The sequence below is a fragment of the Tachysurus fulvidraco genome, chromosome 15 (assembly GCF_022655615.1).
Source record: "Tachysurus fulvidraco isolate hzauxx_2018 chromosome 15, HZAU_PFXX_2.0, whole genome shotgun sequence".
Taxonomy (NCBI): domain Eukaryota; kingdom Metazoa; phylum Chordata; class Actinopteri; order Siluriformes; family Bagridae; genus Tachysurus; species Tachysurus fulvidraco.
In genome coordinates, this window is record NC_062532.1 from 7,125,341 (window position 1) to 7,150,035 (window position 24,695).

At 37.8% G+C, this 24,695-nt stretch overlaps 1 protein-coding gene across 2 annotated transcripts in view; it reads left to right on the forward strand.

Moving 5' to 3' along the window:
- prkcbb (protein kinase C, beta b) overlaps window positions 1-24,695 on the forward strand; it is a 91,953-nt gene that overhangs the window by 62,867 nt on the left and 4,391 nt on the right. Inside the window, exons 12-17 of one of the 2 annotated variants that reach the window (XM_027171768.2) lie at window positions 1,374-1,436; window positions 1,667-1,805; window positions 4,274-4,354; window positions 4,488-4,595; window positions 5,313-5,453; window positions 11,531-12,940. In XM_027171768.2, coding sequence (XP_027027569.1) covers window positions 1,374-1,436; window positions 1,667-1,805; window positions 4,274-4,354; window positions 4,488-4,595; window positions 5,313-5,453; window positions 11,531-11,689 — 691 coding nt within the window. In that variant the 3' untranslated portion in view covers window positions 11,690-12,940. Of the gene's footprint in view, window positions 1-1,373; window positions 1,437-1,666; window positions 1,806-4,273; window positions 4,355-4,487; window positions 4,596-5,312; window positions 5,454-11,530; window positions 12,941-24,695 lie in introns of those variants that run through there. The other variant, XM_027171769.2, reaches the window with a different exon arrangement.

Consider the following 24,695-nt stretch of genomic DNA (forward strand, 5'->3'; position numbering starts at 1 on the left):
TTGGTATCAAACATATCAATAGAGTTATATCAATATCAATCAAGGCCACATAGAAAGTCTTTAAACTTCAGAGTGAACACCAAAATGAAAAAAAAATTACCGTACGTACGTCTCGCAAAAATGAGAGTGACGATTTTGACCAAAATACTTTAGTATGCGGTACAGTACGAGATGAAGCCAAAGAAACTGTGCTGCTGGAGGAATGTTTGATTTTAGCTTCCTATCACTTCTTTCTGTAAAATATAGTTTGACCCACTATTTGGGATGCAGCCATGGAGGGTCAATATGTATCTGTCTGTCTCTCCTTATCTCTCCTCTCTCCCTGTCGACTGCTGGTTGATTAGGTGTGAAGGAGGACGAGTGTAGGTAAAGCAAAGCCCATTTTTTCTCTCACGCACCCCTCGTCAAAGCCATTTATCCCTCAGTCTTCTTGTTTATTTTCGATTTGAACCATAAATTACTTCCTGAATGGAAAAACACAGCAAACGGAATGAGAAGGAAAGGAAAGAGAGAGAGAGAGAGAGAGAGAGAGAGAGAGAGAGACTATGCCGATACAAAAGGTGACTGTGTTGACCTTTTAATCTCCTTTCAGATGTGTCCTTCTCTTTCCTTCTTTCTCTGTTTTTTTTTCCATCATAGCTTTTCTTTCGCTCTACCGAGGTCTTTTCCTCACATTTTATTCCTGCCGTGCTGAAGAAGCTTTCCTCTTCTCTTTCTCACAGAGAGACAAATGTCCAGTATATTGATAGAGAAAATGAGACCAAGGCACATGGAGGAAGAGAGTTAAGACATAGAGGAACCAGAGCTGTCAAAACAAGATACTTAATATTGTCATGCCTTAATGACATAGGTTTTCAGAAGCTAAGAAATCCAAGACATATCTTTTCTATCCCTCTCTCTTTCTTTCTCTTACAGTTCGTTTATTTAGCTCTATTTATAGCTCTATTCTATATTAGCCTGAAGTATAACATAACAGATTTAGAGATTTAGCCATAGAAAGGAAGTGACTGCATTAACTGTATATTAATTATATAAACTATATAGTTTGTTTCTAGAAACAACATTATGTAGCAGAAAGAAAACTAGGAAAGAAAACAAAAAAGCAGAAGCGAAAGAACCGGTCATGCAAATAATAATTATTTTTTTATATTATTATTATTTTGTGTGCCAATGTTGGAAAGTTATTTTGGTGCTGCATTTGATTTGAGACATTACTGTCCCTCAGGTATAATATAATCAAGTACATAGTATATAGTAGTAAAATATACTGGTTGTATGTATGTGTGTGTGTGTGTGTGTGTGTGTGTGTGTGTGTGTGTGTGTGTGTGTGTGTGTGTGTGTGTGTGTGTGTGTGTGTATGTGTGTGTGTGTAGGTTTTACTCTGCGGAGATTGCCATAGGCCTGTTCTTCTTGCACTTGAAAGGCATCATATACAGGTGAGTAGACACATATGCACATAGTGCTTATTTTTCACAGAACTATTCACAGAACTAAGTACAGGTTCAGACAAACAGGAATTATGCGTATAAACCCAGATCGATGTGATGTACAGTATATCTTCAGATAAACAGAAAGTGCATCGTTAGATAATCAGAAAGTTAGTGACCAGATAAACAGGCTTTGGATAATGTGATGCTCTTTGTGATGCTTTGTGTCTTTTCTGTAGAGATCTGAAGTTAGACAATGTAATGCTGGATGCTGAAGGTCACATTAAGATTGCAGATTTCGGGATGTGTAAGGAGAACATGTTAGAGGGAGTGACCACTAAAACATTCTGCGGAACCCCGGATTACATCGCTCCTGAGGTTTGTGTGTGTTTGTGTGTTGTGTATAGGACATGCCTGTTACAGGTACACATAAACAATCATCACTTAACAGTTAGAATGAGGATCCCATGCTGTACCAGAGAACCACACAACTATCATTGGTCTAATATGCATAATAAAGGGCGAAGGAGACATCAATGGAGGAAATGTATTACTTCTTAAGATGTGCTGAAAGGCTCTGGGTTGTTGATTGGCAGATTGGGGTTCAAGCTCCAGCACTTCTAAGCTGCCACTGTTGTGCCCGTGAACAAGACTGTAATGCATATGTGACAAATAAAGGCTTCTATTCTATAAAAATTGGTATCAATGCAGCTTTAGTAATATTCTCTCTATCCCATTAAGTTGTTTTAACTTAGAAACAACTGCTGCTGAATTCAATATCCAAATATAAGAATTAAGCTAATCAGGCTATCATGTGTAACAGTGTTAACTTATCTCTTTACACTGCTAAATGACAAAGTGACAAATGACTCGAGATGTCTAGAGCTGTGTACTATTTAAGATCTAGATGTGATTCCAATACAGGTTGTGAAAAGCAGCCAGCATCATCTCTGCTTTGTCTGTGTATCCATGAACAAATAAAGGACAAATATAATTTAGTCCAACATGCTGCTTCAAAATGAATACTAATATCTGACTAGGTTCCCAAGTCTGAATCGGAAAAGGAAGCCATTAACAACAGAATCGTCCATTTAGATTTTTCTTGACCTACTATATTTTCCAGTTTGAAAGACAGGTATTTATATTTATCCCAGCTACCTCAGGAACACAAAGAATGTCAATTCAATCCGTCCCAAGTGTTCCTTACAATAGACTCATCAAGAAAACAAGACAGAACACTGATTTGTATGTGACTTGCTCCTGAATTTCCTGCTCAAAAATGTTTATGGTACCTAAACTCACATCATCATCATCATCATCATCGTCTATTTTAAAGGCTGCAAAAAAGCTTGTATTGCAGCGAGGATGTGATAATTCCCTGAAGTATTTATCCAGACACTTGTGTGTACCTCTGAAGCATCCACAGCTGGGGTTGAAGTAAGGCAGAATTCACACCAGGGAATGACACAGAACTTCCTGCTCAGGCGCAAAAGCATGTTTTTTTTTTTTTGTTTAAATCAAAAAACTAAATGTGCATGAGGCGGGGTGAAGCCAAAGTTGAGCCAGCTCAATAAAACGTGACACGAGTTTTCCCCAGAAATCAATGAGCTATATTCACTCCAAATGAACACTTTTCTTTTTCCTTTTTCTTTCCACATATTTTTTTACTGTTAGAATTACCAGTAACACTTTATTTAAAAAATAGTATATTTGAAGTAATTTTCACATTCAAAAGCATTAAAGAGCTTTAAAGTTCCAGGGGTTTAATATAATCATTTACATCTAATCCAACAAACACTTTCTTCTCATCCAACAATCATCTCTTCAAATATTTCTCTCAAGAGATGCTTGATTTCGCTTGAAGTTATTTCAGTGCAGTTTTTATGAGGGCTATAAATAAGGCTATTATTTGAAGTGCATCTAGTCTCTAAGCTAATTACGGCCATATCAGTCATATCTATTTCCGCTTTCTAACTATGACATCATTTGTATCCAATGTCTTTAGAAATCATTTGTATACATAGTTTTAGTTGTACTTTTTATGCGATAAACTGTCGTTTATGTTTATATCTGTAAAATTTTTACTTGCACTTTATCCACTACAGGACTATGCACCAGTCAATAAATTGTAAACTGTATTGTACTGTCTGTCTTGCCAGTCCTGTGTAACTGTATTTAGTTCCTTGCTTTTCTTTACGTTGCTTTGCTCTTTCATGTAGCACCACGGTCTACATTAGAAGGAACGTTGTATCACTGTGCACTGCACCAGCTGAAGGTTGAAATGACCATAAAAGCTTCTCGAATTAATTCGACCCAAGCTGTACTGGCATCCATTTTGTTGCACTTTTACTCGAGTAGTACTTACACAGCTGAATCAGCTGCGGTAAAAAAAATAAAAATAAAAACTTGAATAGTTGAAATTAAATACATTTTAAAAATGTAATAAAATTTTCACTCAGGTTCACTTGTTAGCCAAAATGTGTAAGATTCTTACCTCAGTTAAAGCTAATTTAGCTAAAAATGCCTCCTCAGGAAGTTTGAATAAAAAAAGTTTAATTAAATCCTTCCCACTTGTCACCATACTAAACAGTACTACATCTCTATCTCCCCATACATACAGTATGAGCACATCTCTTGCTGATTATCACAAGTCTTGTTTTACTAAAGCTGCACTTCTTTTCTATTGTACTATCTGCTTCAACGGAACAAACGAACAAACGTGTGAAAGATAAATTGTACATTTCCAGCCAAGTGTAGCACTCTTAAGGCACAGCAGATTTTAATCTATATTCTATTGTGTACATGTTTCATTTCTTTCACAAATTACATCTGCGTATGTGTGTTAGATCATTGCGTATCAGCCGTATGGGAAGTCGGTAGACTGGTGGGCGTTTGGGGTTCTGCTGTATGAAATGCTAGCTGGACAGGTAAAAAAAAACACACACTCTCTCACTTAATCATCCTATATTATTATTATTATTATTATTATTATTATTATTATTATTATTATTATTATTATTACCCTCTCTCTCTTTCTCTCTCTCTCTCTCTGTTTCCCAGCCACCATTTGACGGAGAGGATGAAGACGAATTGTTCCAGTCCATCATGGAACATCACGTGTCATATCCCAAATCAATGTCTAAGGAAGCAGTGGCCATCTGTAAAGGAGTGCGTAACCAATGTTTCTTCAACTTTTCCATGATATAATCCATTTCCTGAACCCTGAGAATGAGAAGGCAGGGCTCCAATGTTGTAGGACAGCGAGAACATACAGTATGCCCATGGAAAAATTGCTTTGACCCGCTTGTCGACAGAGTTACAGTCTCTGGCATACTTGCCACTTATCAAAGCATCTACTTAAGAAACCATGGTTTTCAATCCTGTAGTTAACATTCTAGAGTGTTAGCATGATGGAAACATCTGAACTTCTTCTTGTTCTTTGCATTTTATGCAGTAAAAACATACCTCCTAATGTTGCTGGTTGGGGACAACAAAGGGCATTAATTAGAGCTCTGATTAGCCAATCACAAGCCTTGTTATGTTACTTTCCTTTCTTGATACCTGTTGGCCTAAATTACTGGTGTTACACAATTACACAATATAATAACTATTAGGTCTAAGCTAAGACCTCAATGTATATTGTAGTGTAAATAAAAGCCAAGATCACTTATAAAGTATTTAACACAAGGTATTATATTACATTCTGTAATCAAAACCAAGCAGTACGCTGGATAGGAAGCCAGGTGTTACACTATTGCTTGCATTGTGTCATATGAGTTAACTTTATTTTCTAGTCTTATCTTATCAAATAGTCTTATCAAATTCAAAAAAGCAGCATTAAGTGAGAGATTTTAGTTTTTATGGTGTGTGTGTTTATATATGTAGCTAATGACGAAGCACCCTGGAAAACGTCTAGGATGTGGGCCAGAGGGAGAAAGAGACATCCGAGAGCACGGTTTCTTCCGCTACATGGATTGGGAGAAGCTTGAGAACAAAGAGGTTCAACCACCATTCAAACCTAAAGCTGTGAGTCATACACACACACACACACACACATACACACACACACACACACACACACACACACACACACACACACACACACACACACACACACACACACACACACACACACATAAATACCTGTATTGAATGCACAAATACATATACACATATATTATTGCATACTGTATATTACTAATATTATTAGCATTACTACTGCAGGGGTTTATAAAGGAGGCAAAACCCAGACCAAGACATAAGCACAAGAAGCCAATGCAGAACTCAGCCAAGCAGGCAGCCGATGTAGTTGAACAGGATGAGCATAATGTACAGTATAGAGATATTAGTTTGATGGGGTAGATTAATAGACTAGCATCAATAATTATGCTAATGTCTTTAACTGTAGCATTGAGCTTCACTGAATTATCTTAACCGTTTTAACAATGCGCTCCCCTTCATGTAGCTAGTTAAACTGATAACTATAACTGCGCCCAAGCACTTCTGCCAGCAGTAGCAAATAATTCCAGCTCTAGCTAATGTGAAACATATCCAGCAGTAGCACATTGAGCACTTAAAGCCAGCGCTGGTTCTGTAGATGCTCCGTAGTAATTGAGTAATCAGAAGGGTTAAGAGGCAGTTTCTTGAGAAACATAGATGGTAAACTTGTTTAAAGAGGATTTTGTCAAGGTAGGAATGTCCTAACAGATCATTGAAACAGATCCATGACTGCAACAAAGTGTGCAAAGTGACAGATGGCCTGTGTATAACTGAAACTACATGAGAGATGGATTTGGGAATAAATGTAGGTATACAGTAAGCTATGTAATTAACTGGCAAGTCCAAACACACACATACACACACACACACACACACACACACGTACACATGCACACACGCATACACTTATACACACATGGACAAATCTTTCTTTCTCTCTTTTTATCCTGTCTTCCCATCTCCACCTCTTTCTTTCTTTCTTTCTTTCTTTCTTTCTTTCTTTCTTTCTTTCTTTCTTTCTTTCTTTCTTTCTTTCTTTCTTTCTTTCTGTCATGTGTCTGATTAGCCTGTTTGCTGGCTGTACCTTCTCTATCAATACAATGGATTCTTTTATTGGTGCAAACTTCAAATTTGACTGTTTGACTTGTAAAAGTCAGGACTAATTATTAGTGTTTAGTAAAACATCCCTTCTTTTTCTATTATTTTATTTCCTTCTTCTGTTTTCTTCTTTCTCTGTCATGCCTCTCGCTCCTTTACTTTATCCCTGTGTGCAGGAGGCTGGTTAGAGATATGAGGGAAAATCTAGCTTTTCTCAGGCGGGCTGTGAGAGCAAGATAGCTGTGTGTGTGTGTGTGTGTGTGTGTGTGTGTGTGTGTGTGTGTGTGTGTGTGTGTGTGTGTGTGTGTGTGTGCGTGCGTGCGTGCGTGTGTGTGTATAGAGCAGTGAACGGCTGTAGTTCTGCTGTATGTGTATAATCCAGTTATAAAAGTGAAAAACGGTACTCTGGCTAATTACAGTACAGCAAACAATCAAGGAAGACAGAAGAAAAGGTGAACAGACTGATAAAATGACAAACACAGACAGTATTATGTTTGTGCTAGCTAGAATGCTAAATCATCAAATTGCTGGTAAGCATCTGGGGTAGAGTACTACACAAATAATAATAAGCCCTGTTCTAAAATATTAATAAATGATATTACATTATTTCTTTGTTTTTTGCACAAAGCTTTTAATAAATTATTCTCAAATTTACAACATCTAGAAGACACTCTTATCTAGAGTGGCTAACATTTATCTTATTCATATTCCAGCAGTCGGATAAGCGGTAGAAAATGAATGAATGAATGAATGAATGAATATTCCAGCAGTGGGATTTGAACTCAAAACCTTTTAATCTGTAGTGCAATTAAATGATAACCACAAGCACTTAGTTTGTAAATAATGGAGCAATAATGTATCTCTAAATGATAGCACTGAGTTAGCTCTGAGTGCTAGCACTGAGGTCATTTTAATTGCTAGCATTAAGTTAGATATTAGTGCTAGCCCTGATTTATCTCTGAGTACTAGCAGTGAGTTAGCTCTGAGTGCTAGCACTGAGTTATTCCTTAGTGGCGAGTTAACTCTAAACACTAGAATTAATTATGAAATTTCTATACTAAATATAAACCATAATTATAATTAATATCTTTAGCTTCTTTGGGTATTTACTGATGATTACCATGAGATAGTTAGGTAGGTAGGTAGGTAGGTAGGTAGGTAGGTAGGTAGGTAGGTAGGTAGGTAGGTAGATAGATAGATAGATAGATAGATAGATAGATAGATAGATAGATAGATAGATAGATAGATAGATAGATAGATAGATAGATAGATAGATAGATAGATAGATAGATACTAAAAGGCAGGCATGGAAAGGCTGACAGGAAGAAAGATGATGCTTGAGACAGAACGACACACAAAACAAAAGCATGACAGAGCGATGAACATACAAATCAACAAGACAAATACAGGCATTACAACACTGAAAGATAAAGAGAAATTCTGACAGTAACCCAGATCGAGAATAGAGACAGAAAGAAGCCATTCTCATGGGAAACACTCTCATGTGTCAGTGTGTATTTGTGTTGTGTTTGCGTCAGGCATGTGCCGATATTTCATCCTCATATCACTGTAAACACTTATATATTTAATGGTTTCCGAGATAATGGAAGTACCTTATTAAGGTTTTGTTGCTTGTAAGTGATTCTGGTGCAACACAAACTGAAAAAAATAATAAGACTTTATTTGTCACATAAACATTAGACAGACAAACATTGTCACATAGACTTATATATACAAAGCCTATATATGTTATATACACAGAGCCTTAACCACTGAGCCTCCACTTACCCTACAGTACCTTCTTCAGTAACAGCTTATGCTACCTTGTTGTGCTACAGGAATGATCCCAATTCCCACTTTTGGAGAGAAATAATGAATAAGTTTCTTACATATTTATATGTACGAAACAGGTTCTTACATATTTATATTTTCTTTGTTATTTTTTTAGAGGTTTTCCACCATACCACATATTACTGACAGTTAGCTAGCTTTATCTGGATTAGGAAAAATTAACAATGCTTCTTAATCAGTATAGAAACTATTTATCTCTGCTATGGTAAACATTTTTGAAATCGGATATCAAAATAATCTATAGGTTTTCTAGTTGAAATTACTTGATGTGACTTCCGAGTGGGAGACTTGTAATCACAATAATTCTGGTAGCATGTGAAGTCAGCATTAAATATAAAGAGGTAACTCTATTAGCAAGTAAGCTAACTTGCACTGAATAAGAACAGGTGTGAGTGAGAATTATAGCATTGCTGACTCATTACTATTGCTTTACCACTGCTATATCTGAGGCTTAAACTTTGGAGGAAATCTTGACATGTCTGGTAGATACAGGCTAAGGGCAGAATAGAGGTTGTTAAACTAGTGTTCAGTGGAAAAGGCTTGAAAAGAAACTGATTGAGGTATTTGTGGGGAATGATGATGTACAACTTTAGGAATCTTCTTGTTAAGGCGTTCCATTAACTGGTGGATAGTACCTACAATTCCCAGCTGTAATGTTCGATTGATTACCTGTGAGTCAGCGCAAACGGATAAGTCCAATCCAGGGGAAATAAAGGCTCTGTGTTTATTTAATGCTTTTGAGAGATCAGGATTTTGTGTTGTTGCTTTAATGTCAATCACTTGTGCATGAGGAAATGAGTGCTGATGAGGTAAGTGATTTTGTTCCAGTTCATAGGTAGTTCTATTCAAAATAGTCTCCTCCAGTTTGAGGGTAGGGAGACATCTCCTGTTTCTCCTTGTTCACTTAACAGTCTGTTTCTGGATGTGTTCCACTCAATAAAGTGTTGTTTATATTAGACCGACCAACATTCACTGGCCAATTTATTAGGAACACTATACATGTACTATACATGAGGAATCGTGCAATTATCCCAACAGAAGATCAAATGGCAACACAGCGCAATGCATAAAATCATGGAGATATGTTGAGCATCAGTTAATGTTCACGTCAAACATCAGAAGGAGTGGTGCCATTGAGTATTTCAGAAACTGTTGATCTCCTCTGTCTCTCTAAAGTTTACCTAGAATGGTATGAAAACCAATATCTGATGAAGATACACTTTGCTAAACTGAAGATACACTTTGCATAGTCTCACCAAGTCAAGTCAAAAAGCTTTTATTGTCATTTTGTTGATACAGTACACAGTGAAATGAACTAGAAATACAGAGCTCCTGAAAACAACACAGAAGTAAGGGCTAAATAGTAAGTTTGTTTTAACCTAGCCGCATAAAATGCAGTCTAGGACACACAGTGCAAGACAAGAGGCTGTGCAGACAGACAGACAGTACGATACACTACAAGACAGATACATAAGATAGCACAGAATACAGTCTGTCTGGTCCTGTGTACAAATAAGGATGCTTGTTAAAAAATATATGTACACATAATGACAGCAGAAGGTGATAGCAGCATTAAAAGTGAAAGGTACAAAAAAAAAAAAAAAGGTTGGCAGCACTGAAAAAAGTGGAGTTGTAAACAGATGTATGTGTGTGTTCAGTTTCATTGTGGGAACTCAGGAGTCTAATGGCTTTGAAGAAGAAACCATTACAAAATCTTGTTGTGAGGACCGAATGCTTTGTTACCTTTTTTTTTGCAGGTGGGTATAGAGTGTGTGAGGGGTGTGTGAGCTCATCCACAACGCTGCTGGCTTTTCAGATGCAGCGAGTGTGGTAATGAGGGTTGAATTTAATGACTGAAGTTTGGATTGGAAAGTCGTTTATCTTTAATTCTACTGTTTCACTTAGTCTGTGCCTCAAATTCCTGTACTTGGTGTTGCTGCCCACACAAGGTTTGACATCTTGTATGTTTTGATGGATTTTGTCAAGTGTGCTTATTTGAGCTACTTTAGCTACCTTCTTTTCAGTGGTGATCTCTTTCATCATTAAGGCATCACCACACAGAACTGAACTCACTGGAAGTTTTTAGTTTGTTCTTTTCTTTGTTCCTTTGTTTGTTTGTTGCATCATCCTGTGCAAACTGTTTTTTTTGGATCAGGAGATCAGCAGTATCTGAAATACTCAAACCAACCCATCTGGAACCAAGAAGTCACTTAGATCACACTTTCCCCCCATTCTGATGTTTGATTTAAGCAAGAACTTAAGATCTTGACCTGTATTTGAATAATTTTATGAATAGTTAGGCTGACACATGATTGGCTACTTGGATCTTTGCATGAATATGTAGGAGTTCTTAATAAATCTTCAGATTGTGTGACTTCTTTCAGCAAGAAAATAAATAAATCTAAGGAGATGGATAATTCAATTTATTGTGACGATGATGCTGAATATATAAAGGTGTTTTTTATTATTAACAGTGCTGATGAAGTGGGAAAGGATTCAAATGCAGGGTTTACAGTAAATGTGGATAGCGAAAACGGCCAAAAACAAATGTACAATATCATTGTGAATTAAACAGACTAGTAACATATTGAGACTTGTTTATTAAACAGGATATTAACATATTTATTTGCCTTTGGTTCAGAAAGATATCATACAAGAGTTCCTGAATTTGAGTAGTGTGAAATGTGTAACTGCATAAATAACTAATACTAAAGATATGCATTACTGCATTACTGAAAGATTTAAGCCCATACTACCATTATTTTTTCTTTTGTGATTTTGTTGGTGTCACTGAAGTAAATTACTGGTGTCATGGACATGCTTGGTTACTTACAGGTGATTTCCATTAAAACCATATAAATATGTTACACTGTATAAGTGCACATGACTGCATTGCTTCTAAAATGCTGCCTACCTAGGTTGCATCTTCTGAAAGACAAAGAGAAACGAAATTATTTGTGTTGAATATCGCAGTATGTCATGTAACCAATGATCGGCACATGCCTCATTCACACGTTCCATCCCTTCATTGTGTAGATAGTGTTCATAAGTCATATTTATCCTCCATGTTTCTGTTTTTCTGTTCTCCTCACCTCCATCCTTTTCTCCCTCCATCCATCACTCGGTTTTCCTTTTTGTGTTTTTCCTTTTTACAGTGTGGCCGAGAGGCGGAGAATTTTGATCGCTTTTTCACACGTCACCCCCCGGTGCTCACTCCACCCGACCAGGAAGTCATCATGAACCTCGACCAGGACGAGTTCGAGGGTTTCACCTTCATAAACTCTGAATATCCTAGCACAGATGCTCAGAGCTAATTAATACTAGCTGTTAAATGAACTCTGCCCCCGAAACATCCTATCATTTTAGCCAATCATTCTTGCTTCTGCTGGTGCACGCCCTGCTCCCTACTGGCCACTTGGCTGAAGTGCTTATGAACATAGATCATGACTATAAAATAATCAGATGCATGCAAAACTTGCTCACTGCAGACCTCTTGCCTGTAACTTACTATATGCCTATATACTCAGATGCATGTAGAACTTCTGTAATAACTAGGTCATTAAATGATATGGATTTTATTTATTAGAATACCTGTAAATAACAAGACAGGACATCAGTAGAGGAGATCTCCACTTCCTTCAGGAATGCTCCAGTTTTACCTCAATTATCCACTTCCTCAAGGAGTTCTCCACTTCTTCCAGGATGCATGAGTGACTTCCTGCAGCCACACAACAATGTGTGCTTCCATCCATCTGTTTAGTAGGCAACAACATAGTGTTAGCTCATAAAGAAACCTGAGGAAGGAATTAGGCAGGAAGGAAGGAAGGAAGGAAGGAAGGAAGTGAGAAAGAAAGAAAGAAAGAAAGAAAGAAAGAAAGAAAGAAAGAAAGAAAGAACAGAAGGAGGGAAGAAAGAAAGACAAAAACAAGGAGAGAAAAAAGATGGGTGGAGTGAAAGTAAGGAAGGAATACAAGTAGATTGACTAAAAGCCATTTATTGAGGTAGTTGGACAAAAGGAAAGTTATGTAAAGTCAAAATCTAGAACAGAAAAGTGGCCATTGGCAAGAAAGATTGCCTAAACATTTGGATGGAAATTGACCAATCAGCACCCTGCATGTCTTTTACATCATCTGTGAATGTGATTCATTAATGTGATGCCACAAACTTTTTTTTTGCATGTGTGAATTATTATTTAAATGCATAAACTTCATGAACAGCATGCATTCTGTGACAGTTGCACCTTGACTATCATATTTACATGACTAGAAATGAGCTCTACAGTGATGAGTAGATGAATAGTATTCCTGCTTTCTACACAAATAAGCTGATGACAGACAACCTTAACTGTGATTTAAAAAAAAAAAAAAAACAACAACAACACAATAATTGAAATAAATAAATAAATAAACAAACAAATGCATGCTTGTGTATAATATGTATGCATTTTGGCTACACTGGCATTACAACCTAAACAGTTTGAAAGGACACAGGAACATGGGAAAGGATTTTTATTTCTCTTTGCCATCAAGTTGACATCAATAAATTGTATTCTACAAATTCACCCATCTTGGACGTGTGAGCAAAAAAGGAATAGCAGAAAGCAGATCTCTTATTTCTGGAAATGAATTGTAAGGAGTGATTATTATTTACCAGCTTTCATGACAGATTTTCTTCTTGTTGCTTCGTTGCTCATCTTTACAACTAACCACACCAGCCTCCTCGATTTCACTGATAATTGTAATAATTCATAGTTTATTCTTATGGATTTTTGCTACAGTACAGATCCAGGTAATCTTTAATAAGTAAATGATCCCAAGGTTTTATCACGAAATATTTCACTGATGAAATAAAACATTAATCGATAAAATACATAAAATGGTTTAAAGTTTTTTGGACACCTGACCATCAGACCCAAATGTGTTAGTAAGCTGTAGTGTTACAATTTCTATTTAGTGGAACTAACAGATCCCAAACGTGATATAGCACGACAATGTTCTGGATGTGGAAGATCTGTAGTGTCCCACACAGAGCCTCAAAGCTACTTTCCAAACCCTTCCAAAATCTTAAATGGGTTCCTCAAAAACAACATAAAATATGTGTGTGATGGGAAGATATCCACAATCTGTATTACAGTAATCCCTCGCCACTTCGCGGTTCAAGTATCGCGGTTCAAGTTTTGCGGCCTCAGTGCATCTCTGATTTTTCAAAAATATTCATTGAAAAATAAAAATAAAAATGGTTTCTCAGGATGCCAGACAAAGAGAGAAACTCTCTCAGAGGCTTTGTACATACCCACGGGCACTCAGACAAGGCACTTGATTGGTTCCCGGCGCGAGATCTGAGCTGATTGGCTGCGCATCATCGCATCCTCTCCCAGCTTCTTCCCTTGTTGTATCTCGCCACTCTCGTTCACGCTGTCAACTGTGTCTCTCGTATTGTGTTCGAAAATTTACTTTCCGTTAAGCCCTTACAATGCCTCCTAAGCGCCGTGCCCCTGCGAAAGATTCCTCTAGTGAGCCCAAGAGGAAGAGGAAGATGATGACCATCTGTGAAAAGGTCAAACTTAGGGCCAATACTACTTCGTGGATTTTCACCTATCGCGAGGGGTTCCGGTCCCCATTAACCGCGATAAACGAGGGATCACTGTATTTGCACTATTCTCACTATACAGTACTACTCTCACTTACTAAAGTCCCCTGGTCACATGACAACATTAATAGGGTTAAAAAAAATCACACAGTTTACAATGTATGACACAAGCAGGCAAAAAAGTCAGGTTTATTCCACTTATATCATATGAACGCAAACATAAATACTGTAGCTTTTAATTTGCTCTCAGTTTTTTACAAGACAGGATTTCACTGACTTTTGCCTTTTAACATGTTCACCAGAGGCTACATCCTCCCACTGATGACTAATGGCTTAACCACACACTCTTATATCTATAGTGGGGACTAACTGTTTCAGTTTGCTAGCAAGAACTGTTGTTATTTCACTATCTATAACTATTGGTGCTAGGGAATCCTTTGAATCCTTAAATCAGATCACAGGTTTATAATTAAATAAAAAAATGTTATAATTTCATTCACAGGAGTTCCTCATTATCTAAATAAACAAAAACATATTTTTAATCATTGATATGCCTTCTATATGGACACAAAGGGTAAAATACGAAGTGTTTTACGAAGCAATTGTTGGTGGATATAAGGTGGATTTGGAGAGACCACAACAGTGTTTTTGTAAAGGAAAAAAAATGAAACGAAGGTAAATCATCTTTTTGTACTGTCATATAACAACCAACAAAATTTACCTAAAAAACAAAAAGAACAAACTAACAATAACCTGGTTGCACAAAAGTGTAATCCTCATAGCACTCTAAGATGGATTTTTATACCACAATTTTGTTTCACTCTTCCTTGCAAAAATTCTTGCAATTTATTCAAAAGCAAGAGGACCTTATGGTTCAATACAAGCAGTTTGTGGTTAGTAAAATAGAGGAAGTACAACTGTGTGTTATGGGAAATATGTACATTTTTCTATTTCATATAATAAAATTTCATTCATAGGATTCTGTCAAGTGGACACTCCACTTAATCTAAAACAGACTTAAAAATATACACAGTCAATTTTATTGTATAGATCTTTATGCAACCTGAACTTCGGACACATTTTTAATTTTTTCTTCATAAGTATGACTTTCTAAAATTCGGACAACATTCGCAATGCCTGCCATTTTTTGCCAAAATTCTAAGAATAAAAATAAACCAAGACATTGAGAAGAAGTGAAGAAGGAAGTAGCAGCTAGCTAGCTAGACTTATAAACAACAAATTTCACAAATTAAAAATTACTAAACTGAACTTTATACTCAGTTTATTTACACCACGTCTACAGACTCTAAGTGTCTAACACTAAGTGTTTCTGGCTAATGTTTGAAAGTCAGACATGTTCATTCTGATATTAGTGGACAGGCAGCTGACCGGAATGTTCCGCCCCTCAAGAGGTCATCCAATCGTTATAAGAAGATGCTATGTACCTAAGCAGGACAAATGAGATTACTGAGATGCAAAACACAGCTGCTCACAATATATATGTTGAATCAAGTGCATCTGGCCTTCACGGTGTTCCATGTTATGTGGTAATGCTTGGGGAATGCTTTTTTCCCCTTCTCCCAACTGATTTTTTTTTTTTGATCCTGTACCAAGATCCTGTATTTTGCTTGTAATCAAGCAGGGCCATGTCAAGAATATCCTACAGAAGCAGCTAATCTTTTTTTGGGGCTAATCAGAATGACATTCATTAATAATAGAGATAAGTTTGAACATGATTGGTTAATTCTATTCTATATTCTAATCAATTGTTCAACCTTTTTTTTCCCCTAAAAAACTGTCATTTGGATTGAACAAAAATCTCATAATGATATTGCAATAAAAATTGCTTTTAACGTGGCATTTTGTACAAGATGTAGACTATAGGAAAAACTTACATCAACACCCCATCAATGATTATTTTCCTATAACATATGCCGTATTTTGTTTTATGCAGTACACACGGGAATTATTTATTCATCACATAAGTAAAATAGTGGAATAAAAAGGAAGTTGTAATTGTTTAATTTTTAAGTGTGCAGGCAAAAATGCAAAAAAACAAAAAACAAAAAAAAAAAGATTTATCTTGAATCAGGACTGTGAAATTGAGTTCTGAATAAAGACTCCTGTACAGCGAGAGGTTATAATTGGCTAGGAATAATTGACAGTGTACTAGATTTAGTACCGATTTAGTCAGCCAACTCACAAGCCTCAAATAATAAAAAATATAAAAACAAACACACCACTCACCCTCACCCTGATGATACATAATATAATGTTTTAATAACATGTCCTATGTCTTATGACCTATGGCTGCATTTAATAGCTAAATCATGAACTAGTCTTAGTATGTAGCTATTTCCACTCTCTAAAATATGAAACACAGAGGTGAAACTTTGAGGTCAGTGAAGGTTTGATGAAAAAAAACAAGACAAGTGCTTCACACTATAAGCTTTCAGCAAATTCTCTCCTATACTGCAGTTGATTTAAATCTGGTTCAATGAGCTAATTCACCAAATCTCCTCTCAGGGCAGTTTATTTTTCCAATAAGCATTGGAAATAAAGATTAGAGAGCACCATTAAAGACCCATTATTTTTATACCTGACAACCTTTTACACCTTTTGTGCAGGAATTTATTATAGGAGTACACTAGGAGTATTACTCAAAAGGATGGAAACAAAACAAAAAAAATTCCCATCTGGAATAACTGGCAATGAGTTGCAAATGTGTTGGGAATTCTGCTCTGGAAACCATGCTCTTTCTCTACATCTCACTTTAGACTTTTGTGTTGATTTTCCTGCTTAAATGATGCAACTCTTTCACTTTCCTTGCAGGTGAATGATACCAGTTATTTTAATGCAAATTAAAATAAAAGACTAGATGTTTTTGACTTAGCTAACCTACGATGAGTATATATTTAACATCTTATTTATTATAAATTACTTATGTATTTATAGACACATTCATTTCAAAAACTAGCTCAATATGTTTGGGCATAGAAAAAAGCAAAAAAAAAAAATAGGGCTACAATTATGTGTTGGATTTAATGTTGTGTTAGTCAGTACAGATGTGTTCAAGGATTTTGTGATTATCAAAAAAAAAAAAATGTCCCTACCAATATCCAGGGAACACTCAATTGTCCCTAGCAATAATTCGACCAAGCCTCTATATATATATATATATATATATATATATATATATATATATATATACATAACCACTGATATCCGTCTGTGTCTTGTGATTTTTTACTTATTTCATTTAACATTTGTCTTTCTCACTAATGTGTTGAGGTCGGCTGCAGCTATATTCCGTTGTATGAAGCAATATGCAACGTGATTATGCAGGCTACCGGTATGTGAGGAAGAAAGTATTCTTATAACAGTTTTATGCACAAAATACGGGGAATGTTGTCCCCACCAATGTCAAATAAATTATGTCCCCACCAATGTCAAAATCAAACTTACGCCATTGCTTCTGCAGGTCTGTTTTTTCTAATACTAAGAACAATAGTCATTAACAATGATGTCAAATAAATACCACATTACAGAATAGCAGCAAATTAGCAGGGTCTCTTGCTAGCAAACAGCTTAGCTAAATTAAGTCTATACAAATGCGTTTTTTTTTCTTTCTGAGATTTCATTCTCAGTCTGTTATTAAAATAAAGAGCTAGGGTTAGTTGCTGCTAAGAAAGAAGCTACTGTAGAAGCTAACGCCAAACAGGCAGTGCCAGTTTGCTAGCTTTGTGGTATTACTGTTATGTTTACAACAGGCTGTGGGGACTAAAATAATCAAATGAACATTTTTAAGCTTTTTAGTTTTACTGGTTCTATGACATATCTATGATTCTATGATATATAAATATTTTCTGCCCATAAAAGCAGATGCTGCTATACAACAGTGCAATGTCACTAATGTCACCAATGCTGTATGTTGTAGAAAAAAACAATATATGCACAAATATGTAAAAACTTTGCTGATTTTTTTGTTTTTGTTTTATTTATCCACCTATTCCTAAGAAATACAGAATACATTCTGAATGACTACAAATGCATGAATTATTAATCAGAACATAATTAAGCATGGAGTAGCATAAACAGCATACATTGCGGCTGCTTTTTATCTTAGATTTTTCATGTGCCGACGTATTTTACAAAGATAAATGCGGCATACTGTAGATATTAAAAGAAAGAAATAAAAATTGAAGAAATAAATACATTTGTTTTTTTTATTTGTCTTTATTTATCACTTTGTCTCCACAGCACAGTTGTTAGCATATAGATCAGATGCAATACTGCAGGGTTTATGTTTGATTGTTTACCAATGCTACCATTTACAGGTCTGATTATAATTCATATGCTGAATGCTAATGCATAGCTACAGAAGGCAGTTTACAGAGGAAAGAGGACAGAAGCTATCAACATAAATTTTACAAATAGCTGAACTTTTGATGTTATGTTATTGTGCAATTAGTATTTATGAGTCAGAACAGACCAAATGATGCAGAGTAACAATCGACATGAAACATAAATCTTTGTGGAGCTTATTAACTGCTGCTTATCTGATGCTAAGTGAATGTTTTATTAAATGCAGGCCCGTTTGCAGTGTTAAACCTATAGATAAAATATTGAAAGATAGTTCTTGCTCTAGTGACAAGTGTAAAAAATGCGGTAAATCTGTCATGTCAAGTTCAAAATTTGAAGATAACACCTTCGAATTATAGATGCTTATGAACACACACTTGGGGCATCTCAGAGGGCAGAAATTAGTTTGACAACACAATAAATAACTGTTTTTGTGACTATACCATATTTCATGCATATATTTCCTCTAGTATTCTAGATAAAAAAGAAATACTAACAAAAAACTACATCAGCTTCATATTAACCACTACTGTGGAGACAAATACATTTAAAATCCTGAACATGGACACAACCAAAACAGACGGAATTCCATTTATGCCTGTCTATTTCTTAGTTAGATTTTCACATTTTATATTTCACGAGTATTTAAAACGAGGAAACGTATAAAACTTTTGACTGGCAATAAAGATGAAGTGATAATGCATATAATGTGCACGAGCATGTTTCAGCAGTTATAAAAGCTGCTGGATGTAAACATTTTTTCTAATTCTTCCCAGTTCACAGTGTTACAGTATGCGATGGAAAGCTAATCTGCTACTGAATGTCCATTCACTTCTGTCTTTTACACTTATTTATCTGCTCTGTGTGTGTGTGTGTGTGTGTGTGTGTGTGTGTGTGTGTGTGTGTGTGTGTGTGTGTGTGTGTGTGTGTGTGTGTGTGTGTAGTGTGTAGTAGCTTCCTGATTCATTAATTCATTCATTTTGAATTTTGCTGCTTATCAGCAGAGAACAGATTTGCAGCTCTTCAGCACCTAATTCGGCTTTATCCTCGAAACCTTGTCGCCTCAGTGGAGGCACAAATTAAAGATTCACTTGAACCCCTTAGCATTGCTCATGTCAAAACCCACCAGGAGAATAAATAAAAATGCCTAGTATTTGTAAATTTGAAGCATGAATTTAGTGCAAGATGTTACTGCCAGGCTCTCTATCTCTTATTTCTACTTCACAGCTCACACACACACACACACACACACACACACACACACACACACACACACACACACACACACACACACACACACACACACGCACACACACACAGTGTGAACCAAAAGGCTCCATATTTACATTGATTGGCGCAGATATGAAGACAGGGGTTCGTTAAAAAAAGTCAAAATGATTTTATCAGTGTAGGAATTTAATTTCAATTGTATGTGTATGGCCCTGTGATGGGTTGGCACTCCGTCCAGGGTGTATCCTGCCTTGAGGCCCTATGACGCCTGAGATAGGCACAGGCTCCCCGTGACCCGAGGTAGTTCGGATAAGCGGTAGAAAATGAGTGAGTGAGTGAGTGAGTGTATGTGTATGTTATTTGTGATAAATACTTGTACTTTACAATGAACACATGCTCTTCTACTCATTTAGGCAATTACAAAATCAGACAGTCAATGTAATCGAGTGCCGATTTTGTGGAGATTTTGAGAGAAGAGCAATTGAGAACCAACAGCAAGGCCACATTAACTTAGGAAACCACTCTTTACAACTGTGATGAGCAGAAAAGCATCTCAAAACACTCAGTATGTTATAACTTGAGGCAGATATGCTACAAACAACAGCAGAAGACCACTATGAATTCTACTAATGTCATCTTGAATTCTACTTTAGTTAACAGGAATCTGAGATCATTAAAGACTGGATAAGTGTTGTAAGTTCTGATGAATCTCGATTTCTGTCATGGCATGAAGATGCTTAAGGGAGGAATTTGGCATCAACAGAAAGAATCAATAGACAAAAGCTGCTAACAGTTCAGGCTGCTGATGCTGAAGGAGAGGTGTATGAAATGTTTTATTAGCACATTTTGGGCCCCTTAATATCAGTCAAGTTTGAATGCCACAGCCTATCTGAGTATTCTTGCTGACCATGTGGAACTCTTTGTGACCTTGCTGACCATGTGGAACCTCAATAACCAGAACTGATTCGAACCGAGAGCAAGAGATTTGCTGCTTAAATCTGCAGAAATTATGTGAAAGCACGTCAACATGGACCAGTGTCTCATTTCACACTTTGTGGAATTCATGCCAGGATGCAACACATTTTGAGTCTGAAATCTCAAGTTTATTTACACAAAAGAAGAAGGTATATGTTAAAGCCCATCTTTAGAATTTAATAATGAAATCAAAGAGTTTGTGAGAACAGGATAAATGTGATGGCAGCTTTCTTATTCAGTCCCAACCTTTGATTAAAAAATAAAATCACCTATTGTTAAAGATTCTCACAGTGATACAGGCACATATTTATGGTACAGTTGATCCTCAAAACATTTAGTGTGATTTTAGTTATTGGAGCATACACTATATGTCCAAAGTAAGTAGAAACCTGACCATCACACGCATATGTACTGGTTGAGCATCCCATACCATCAGGTCTTCTAGGAAGACTTGATTTTGAAGTGTGGATGTGGGGATTTACCCATTCAGTCACAAGAACATTAGTGAGGGCTATAAATTATGTCAGGCAAGGAGATCTGAGACTTTAGTTATCATTCCACTTTATCTCAAGTGTGTTCAGTGGGGTTGAGGTCAGAACTATGTGCAGGACACTCAAGTTCTTCCATGCCAACCTTGTCAAATCATGCCTTTAGTTGCAATAGAAAAGTAAATTTTAATGCTATATCAGTCATAGACATTCTAGACAATCCTGTGCTTCCAAATTTATGGCAACAATTTTGGGATGTTCTACACATGGGTGTGATAGTCTGGTTTCCACTTACATTGGACATATAGTGTATGTATGCCAACAATGCCAATGATCATCTTATTACTGCAGAATTTATTGTTATGCCTATACCAACGGTAAGGGCAATTTTAATCTTGAAGAATCTGGAGAAAATTATGGTGACACACACCTAGTAACAGCAGAGACTTCCTATTGTGGCACACCTCTTAATGAAGCGCTTGAGAAGGAGACGCAAGGCATGCCACAATAGAGGCTTGGTGACCAGCTCCTCTTTAGTTCAATGAGATAATCAGCCAATGGCCAGGCTTGGTTTAGACATGGGAGTACCACATATTTTATCTCCATATCAAATGTGCACTGGGTTGGATTGCACATCAAGAAATCACTGCAGGCATTCATACAAAGGTCATAAAAATCATACAGTAATCTACAGTAAAGGTAACCTAAAAAAAGCATCCTGCAGGTCTATCAGATGCAAGTTTGTGACTGCAGGGCCTACCATTTCTGTTATTGCTTTGAAACACCAAAAGGAAGAGGTTTGGTGAACTGTCGTCTTTATCCATTATGATGGTGGGTCTTCAGGGCTAATGTGTAATCAACAGGCAGACCAAGGGGGCATGTAAACCAAATTAGCATTCAGCCCAGATTAGAAATTCACTCCATATCCTGGCCAACGTTTCCGACTGATGGAAGAGTCAACCTCTGCAAATTGCAGGGATTTCCCCAATGCCAGCGAGAGACAGATAACATATTGCCAATGTGTATCATGGATGATGCAAATGCCTACAGTAAGTCCTCACCAGGGAGTCATTTGCACTCAGCACTTGGGCTGCAAACATCTGGGTATAGAACTTCCTCTGGTGAGACTTCCAGTGATGCAACCCAAGCCACAGTGACAGGCGGAGCATATTATGTAGCTTCAACTTGTTTTATTAGAGCCAAAAAATTAACCAATCAATAGATTCGAGTTGAAGTGTGGATGAAGTGTACATATCTGTCAAAACGAACCAAAAAAGGAATTGGTCCACACCAAACAAGGTAGGTGTGAAAGTGTCTTTGCAAATGCTTTAAGAAACAGTGTCTCTCCTTTTACAAGATCTCACAACTGCCTCTTAAACCATCAACATGCAAACACACACTCATCACAATGAATAACTTACATTAGAATATTCTACATTCAAAATATTCTGTTTCTACCACAGACAGTTGTCACAATGTACTGCCATCACTCAGAAAGCACTGTGAAGCTGTCACAAATGTTGACCGATGAGGCAGAGGATCCAAGTGCAGGTTGAAGATTTAATAAATAAAATCACAAAGTAATTCAGGGAAAGACAATAACAAAACAGGATGAGAACCAGGAATACATGTAACAACCGACAAAGAACATGGCAAACATTCTGGGTTAAATACACATGTGGAACCAATGAAAACGGGAACTGAAGGACACATGACCACATTTACCAATCACAACATACAGTAACACATACACAAAGCAGGAGAACATGAGTGCAATGGAAGCAAGACAAGAAACAGGTTACAAAATAAAACATGAAATCCAGAACACAAGACAAAACACTATGCTACATAGCCCCCCCTGTAAGGGTGGCTTGTAAAGCCCTTAATCAATACTCTATCCAAAACATCAAAAAGTCTGGGAGGATGGTGGAAAGGTGGAGGCAGTATTGGGGTGGGATGGTCCATAAAGCGGGACTGTAGCTGGATCCTTGTGCAATGCTGGGCCTGGGCCTTGACCATGCAGTCATGTAAGTCCTAGATGATGGAGCAGTGGTGGACCAGGACCATGGGGCAATGGTAGATCTGGGATGTGGAACCGTGGCTGGGCTGGATCATGGAGCACTGAAGGACCTGGCCCATGAAGCATTTGCAGACCTGGGAAATGTAGCAGAAGGTCCTGGAGCACTGGAGGACCTGGGCCATGAAGCATTTGCAGACCTGGGAAATGTAGCAGAAGGTCCTAGTGCAGTGGCAGACCTAGATTACGGAGCACTGGAGGACCTGGGCCATGAGGAATTTGCAGATGTGGGCAATAGAGCAGAAGGTCCTGGTGCATAGTGGAGCACTAGCACCATGGTGAGACTCAGGAACAATCTCTGTGGTTACATCACAGCATACGTTTAATTCTGGAACGATCTCCGTGGTCGCATTGCGACAGGCGTGAAACTCAGAAACGACCTCCGTGGTCGCATCGTGAGAGACATGAAACTCAAGAACTACCTCCATGGTCACATGGTGACAGACGATAAACTCAGGAGTGATCTCCGTGATTGCATATTGACAGGAGTGAAACTCAGGAACAACCTCCTTGGTCTCATCATGGCAGGCAGGAAATTCCTTTGTGAAACTGGCCTTTAAATCAGATTTTTGAACTGATGAACAATATGTGGCCCAAACGCAGGAAATGGCCATAGCAGTAACATGAAATGTAGTCATCAGTAAGACCACTTCTGAAACCCCTTGCCAACAGGAATATCAGCAAACACATGCTGACAAAAGCGGGGCATCTTCTAGACTGGACACCAGTCTTTTGTGCCAATGGGAAACCTTGACATCTTTATATGCAACACTGGAGACACTGATATGGCATCATGGTGGCTGAAGACTCTGGGATAACAACCCTAAAAGACACTGGAACAATGTCCATAACTGCTGAAGGCTCTGCTAACGCAGCCACATTGGCTGAGGGCTCTGGTGCGGCAGCCATTTTGTGGAAAGGTTCAGGAGTGGCAGGCATGTTGTGCTGACCCAGCAGTCATAACATGAACAGGCTTAGGTTTGTTATGAACTGACTCCGACTTGGCAGGCATGACGTGAGCAGGCTTTGGCATGGCAGGCAGGATGTGAGCAGGCTTTGGCAGGGCAGGCAGGACATGAGCAGGCTTTGTCATGGCAGGCAGGATGTGAGCAGGTTTTGGCGTGGCAGGCAGAAACGTAAGCAGGCTTTGGCAGGGCAGGCAGGAATGTGAGCAGGCTTTGGCATGGTAAGCAGTATGTGAGCATGCATTGGCATGGCAGGCAGGACGTCAGCAGGCTTTGGCATGGCAGGCAAGAAGGGAGCAGGCTTTGGCATGGCAGGCAGGACGTGAGCAGGCTTTGGCAGGGCAGGCAGGACGTGAGCAGCCTTTGGCATGGTAGGGAGAACGTGAGCAGGCTTTGGCAGGGCAGGGAGAACGTGAGCAGGCTTTGCACTGGCAGGCAGGACATGAGCAGGCTTTGCATTGGCAGGCAGGATGTGAGCAGGTTTTGGTATGGTAGGCAGGATGTGAGCAGGATTTGGCAGAGCAGGCAGGACATGAGCAGGCTTTGGCAGGGCAGGCAGAGCAGGCAGGATGTGAGCAGGCTTTAGATTAGCGTTGTGTTCCTCTTCCACTACCCCCACAGTAAAGTCTAAACC